Genomic DNA, 6,303 nt, shown 5'->3' with positions numbered 1-6,303 from the left:
TGAAAATGAGAATATTAAATAATAAAACGAAGCTAGTGTTCATTAGTAATCATTCGTGCATTTTTTATTGTTTTGGGCAAAAGATTTCCCTACTTAATTTATTGAAAACTCAACATAATAAGAGTACTTATAGCTTCTGTAATTTTAATAACTGTAAACAGTAAGCAAGGTTGTGMTATATGATTTGAATGGTGAAACTAWTYCACAACTACCGTTTTGAATGACGAATCTTAAGCTGGGACAACTAATGCTTAGAATGTTTTCAAAATTGGTGTTATATCAACTGGAATTGTTTAGAAATTATTCCGTAACTATTTCGAGATAGTTTTAGGTTTCGAGCTTAGAAAAGGATTTTTTCGGGACTAGCTTAAAATGGTTTCAGAAATGTTGTAGGACCACTTTATAATTATTTGAAAATGGATGGATAATCATTTTGAGGTACTTTTAGGCTTCGGGACTAGGAACGGGGTTTTTCGGGACTGGCTTAAAAYGTTTTCAGAATTGTACCACCTTGGAACCATTAAGAAATTGACAAACAACCTGTTTTAAATACTTTCAGATTTCGGGATTAGAACGGGATTATTTCGGGACAGGACTGAAATGTTCTCAGAATTGATTTTTATTGATTTAAAGTCTACTAATTTAAAATCTATTATGGAATACTGCTAGTCCCGAAATAAACTCGTCTTTATAGATTATTAAAAAAAAAAAAAATTATAAGAAATAAAGTTTAAAAAAAGTGATTCTTATTTTACTAACTAATTTTTTGTTAACTTAGAATGTACTAGACCGCTAGAGCATTTAGCTCTGCAATTAAATTTAACATTTTTTAATTTGCTTATAATTCTCAGATACTGAGAAGTTTGAGTGACTTGTATTTATTCTTTGGTGTGGACAGCTTTTATTCAAAATATAGTATTACATTTCATTATTTGTTGCTTACCTTAGTCAACCGCTACGCTAATAGTAAGGGCAAAGTGAAGCTGATAAAGTGCTACTATTTATAACATACACTCGATGAAGGAAACTACACGCTTTATCGAGTGGCTATATATAGCGCAAAACAATAGAATTATAACAAAACAAATTAAATATTTTTATTGAAAAAAATTCTCACTATTTTGTAGAACACAACAAAGTTTATAAAACACCCTCTGCTCTTAATAAACGCGCCTATTCAATTAGTCATAGATTCAAACAAGCGCTGAAGATAAGTTTTATTACTTTCTGCATTAAACGCAGCTTCAGCAATTTTTTTTTTTTTTTTTTCATTTCATTTAGACTTTTTGCACGCTTTTCTCTTACCCTTTTGGCCATATAATGGTAGCAATTCTCAGTAGGATTGAAATCTGAACTGTTTCCTGGCCACGTCTGAGACCTAATTCTTTCTTCCACAATATTCTTGGTTTGTAAACTGTACGTTTTTGTATTGAAATATTGAAAAATATATTTAAATATTTTTGTGCTTTTGTTAACGTTTTGGCTCTTTGGGAAACTTCCTGAAAATAAAAATGTTTGAGTGTATTCGAACAGCTGTTTCTAGTAGTCGGCAAAACGCATTGTTTCAAAGTTCCACTGTATTTTTCGGCATTGACAAATTCTTTAAGAAAAACTTGTTTATCTCCATATCATCAAATTGGGCGAATGTTTTACCTTGTTKAAAACACAGCTTTCCAAAACATGCTCTCCTGTYCTATGACGCACTGTGGCRTTTCCGTCGGATCCAAAAATAAAAAATTAATTTGGATTCKTCGGAAAAAATARTATTTCCCCAATCACTTATGCCCATGTCACCAGTTTTTTAACGTTTGGATAATTTATTTTCATATAAAGCCATGATTTCTCCTTTCTTTGCTTAAATTAAAAAATGTGCCAATTCTAATTAACACAAATAATTTTTTTTTTCAATACGGCAACTCTTACACAAAAAAATATACAAATTTAAGAAATGTGGCGACTCTTTTCGACAAAAATAAATAAAAAAAATTTTAATGTGGCAACTCTTATTGACAAAAGAATATATAAATTTGAAAAATGTGGCAATTTTATTGGCAAAAAAATATTTTTTCAATAAAGCTTCTCTTAATGGCAAAAAAATATTATCTAAAAAAATGTGGCAACTCTTATTAGTACAGAACATAAATATAACAATTCGGAATTATTTTTTTTATATTTAAGAAAAATTTAATGGCAATAAACAATAAAACAAATAATAAATTCTGGTTATAAAAAAAACAAGTATACAAAAAATATTAATTCTTTCTTTACTGGCATAGACACCGCTTACGTGATTACAGCCGAATTAACAACAGCGCACCAGTCGTTTCCTCTTTTCGCTAGGTGGCGCCAATTGAATATTCCAAGCGAAGACAGKTCCCTCTCCACTTGGTCCTTTCAACGGRGTKGAGGTCTCTTCTTCCTCTGCTTCCCCCGGCGGGTACTACGTCGAATACTTTCAGAGCTGGAGTGTTTTTAAACAACGGACAACATGACGTAACCAGCTTAGCCGCTGTCTTTTAACTCGCTGAACTACGTATGTCAATGTCATTGTACTATATATCTCGTACAGCCCATCGTTCCAAGCGAATGCGATATTCGCCGTGGCCAACGCGCAAAGGACCATAACCTTACGCAAAACTTTTCTCTCGAAAACTCGCAACGTCGACTCATCAGTTGTCTACGTCCATGCCTCTCCCCAATATGACTGGACGGGAATTATGACTGACTTATGGAGTTTGGTTTTTGTTCGTCGAGAGAGGACTTTACTTCTCAATTGCCTAAWCAGTCCGAAGTAGCACCTGTTGGCAAAAATTAACCTGCGTTGGAGATTAATTAGAACACATAAAAAATGGAAAATAAACAACTGACCAGATATCCAACATRCGCCAAATCTTGGTATATGTATATTCGTGACAAGACAATCGAAGCACACCACTTTYCGTAATTTTAAAAGCCGTTTTTGACAGCACGATAAAGAGTTGCCTTTATGACGCGATGTCTGAATTTGGTAGTACTATATATTATACTTAAGTATAATACTTTCAATCTCCAATTGGCGCAAAACAGTTTACAGAAAATGCAGTCAAAGTTAGACTCTGGTATACGGATGTTTTTAATGAGAATGGAACGGACAATTAAATTTCTATGGCTCTCTATGTGCTCTACTCTGGAGTACTTACCKTATCGTTTATCTTTTTATACCAGAAAAACAACAATTATCAGTTAACCGCGTTCCTTGGTAATCATTTATTATATTATTACAATGTATGTATGTATGTGGTTTTTAAAGCCGCATTCTTACGCACTCAGAGTGAGATAACAGTTTATAGTATAMTATATGCCAAATTTTCATGAGTATGCTCAGTTAATTTTTGGTGAGTGAAATATCAGTAAAATTTCGTTCCTTTATTATTTGCTTTTTATTTTCAGCCCTCGAATGGGCTATAAATCTCGTATGCCGATACGTAGAACAGTCAGTCTAACGCAACCGTACAGAACGGTCTTACAAAAGTCAATACAAAGCAAAAACTCATCGAAATGGAACGTTGGCAGAATCGTGTTGCTGTAGTCACTGGCGCCAGTTCAGGCATAGGTGCGGCTATTGTGAAATATCTCGCTAATAACGGTATGGTGACTGTCGGCTTGGCACGACGCAARGAACGTATCGAAGTCCTGCGCGATGAAGTGAAAGACGAGGCAAAGCAACGCATACACGCGATTAAATGCGATGTACGAGATGAAGCTGATGTGATAGCCGCATTCAAAGAGATCGAAAGCAAGTATGGACCGGTGGCGGTGCTGGTAAACAATGCCGGCGTTGCCCGTTTTGGTGATATGTTGAAAGAAGGCAACTCACAAGATATACGCCTGTCTCTTATACACATCTAGATGTGTATAAGAGACAGAATCAGCCATAAAACCAGTCGGTGAAAAATTCTAAGATTGCCAGTGTTGAAACAAAAATTACCTTCTTATACTTATGTCTACTGAAAATGAGAATATTAAATAATAAAACGAAGCTAGTGTTCATTAGTAATCATTCGTGCATTTTTTATTGTTTTGGGCAAAAGATTGCCCTACTTAATTTATTGAAAACTCAGCATAATAAGAGTACTTATAGCTTCTGTGCTTTTTATTACTGTAATCAGTAAGTAAGATTACTTTTCACTTCACAACCTTTTCGCAACTACCGTTTTGAATGACGAATCTTAATCTGGGACAACTAATGAGTAGGGCTCGGAGGTAGCTTGGAACTAGCTTAGAATATTTTCAGAATCGGTGTGGCATCACCTTAAATWTATTTAGAAGTGAGTGCATAACTAGAGGCTACCTTGAAAAGTTTTCAGAATTGGTGTGAAACCGCCTTGGAATTATTTAGAAATGAGTGGATACATTTAGACTTCGGGACGAGAACGGTATTTTTTCAGGACTATATTTAAATATTTACAGAAATGGTGTAAGAAKACCATAGAACTAKTTGGAAATGGGTGGAGACATTTTGAGATAGTTTTGGGACTAGAAAGGGATTTTTTTTTTTTTTTGTGCTAAGGCAGGCATTATAAGCTCAAGTAATCATTGCATAGTACATAAGGTATACCGGCAAAGCTGTTATTAAGATCTTCATGGAGGTATATTAAGTATGTGACGAAGTATTTAACACGCAGAAGGAAAGGAAGGAGACGCAATAATGCCATATTTAAATGACCAGTGTGACGAGCTGAGTCGTTTTAGACATATGTGTGTATATACCCAAACTAGTCTGTAAATTTTTATAAATCGATCTGAAATCGTTCACACGTCCTTTTCTCGCCAAGGAGATGTTCATTTGTTGGAATCGCCGATATCGGATCACTACAGCATACCGCTGTTATACAAACTGAACGATTGTAATGAAGTATTTCGTTTTGATTTTATGAAATATCTTCAAGAAATTTGGCATGGCTTATTGTGCAAGACAATGGTGCAATCTTCGAAGAARTTGYTCAAACTGAAATTCAATAGCATATACTCKTAGCTGCACTAATARYGATCAAAATTAAGTCTTTGTATGAGAAAAATTTTCAGTGGACATGACAACTTTACAAAATTTGGCGTATGTAATTGCTCAGGTAACGGAACACTCTCTAAAAAAATTGCTCAGAACTGTACACTATAACTTATATCTGTGACACAAACTGACTGTTCAAAATCATTTTCTTATATGGACAATTTTTCTTGCGAAGGCTATTAAAACTTCCATGCAACTGAATTTAATTTTAACTTTTGTTGACTTGCAATTACTATTTGCGGTGAAGCGCTTTGATTCAAATGATAAAACGATATTTCACAATGGGTTACTTATTTTAGGCAAACACTATGTAATKGTAAGGGCATAGACGCTTTTCTCTTATCCTTTTGGCCATACAATGACAGCAATTCGCAATTGGATTGAGATCTGAACTCTTTCTTGGCGACGTGGCAGACTCAATTCTTTCTTCTCAATCTTTTCGGTTTGTAATTTGTAGGTGTTTGTAATGAATTATTGAAAAATTTGTTTCAACATTTTTAGGCTTTAGTTACCGGAAAAAAAGTTTGCCTCAACCTGAAACAGTCCAAGTTTTGTATGACTTTGTTCACTTTAGCCGCTGTTTCTCCATTCGCTATCCAAGTTTATTCAGTACATTTTGCCGCTGTTTCTCCATTCGCTATCCAAGTTTATTCAGTACATTTTGCATAGAAATTGTAACACTTTTTACCGCAGTAGTTTCGTAAAATATTGACTTATTTGTGTCAGCAAGTTGAAGGGGATCTGCACATCCGTTTAATTATTTGTCGTTCAAGACGAGATTTTACTTTTTTCGGACGCCCACTTTTTATTCAGGTTTGCGGAGTTATTTGTGTTGATTTTCTTCACAACGCCACTTTTAGCGGAAAACATGAAGTTTAAATAACGGAAATAATAGTGCTTTAAAGAYTCCCACCTTTAGACGTTTTTCAAGCAAACAATTCGTAATGTCGCATCGAATTAGAAACTTATAAAAAGTATGAAGGAGAAGACTGAAACCATTCGYGCTAGATATGTAAAACTTATGACACAAAACTCCAGATTTTTGTAAAGCATTTCRGCTGGCCTATGAACGAAGCTTCTAAAGACAATATCATCCTTAACGCACGGAAACCATACAGCGGTAACAAAACCTGTAAGAGCATGCACGGACGCCCTCGCTTTACGACAGTTGCAGCTGATGCATGAGCCCACTTAAGTTTATAAGTTTATGACGCTTAATAAAATCTATTATCTATACACTGATAAGCACATAAGAG

The 6,303-nt window shown here is 34.6% G+C and overlaps 1 protein-coding gene across 1 annotated transcript in view; it reads left to right on the top strand.

The window, feature by feature from the left end:
- The first annotated feature begins 3,462 nt into the window (after positions 1 to 3,462).
- LOC108967274 (farnesol dehydrogenase-like) overlaps positions 3,463 to 6,303 on the top strand; it is a 3,947-nt gene continuing 1,106 nt past the window's right edge. Inside the window, exons 1-2 of the mRNA XM_018930578.1 lie at positions 3,463 to 3,865; positions 5,347 to 5,363. Coding sequence (XP_018786123.1) covers positions 3,538 to 3,865; positions 5,347 to 5,363 — 345 coding nt within the window. The 5' untranslated portion in view covers positions 3,463 to 3,537. The remainder of the gene's footprint in view (positions 3,866 to 5,346; positions 5,364 to 6,303) is intronic.

The sequence above is a fragment of the Bactrocera latifrons genome, unplaced genomic scaffold (assembly GCF_001853355.1).
Source record: "Bactrocera latifrons isolate USDA-ARS-PBARC rearing strain unplaced genomic scaffold, ASM185335v1 scaffold_182, whole genome shotgun sequence".
NCBI classification, from domain to species: domain Eukaryota; kingdom Metazoa; phylum Arthropoda; class Insecta; order Diptera; family Tephritidae; genus Bactrocera; species Bactrocera latifrons.
Note: the sequence above shows the minus strand (reverse complement) of the source record. Positions and strands in the feature narration are given on the sequence as shown.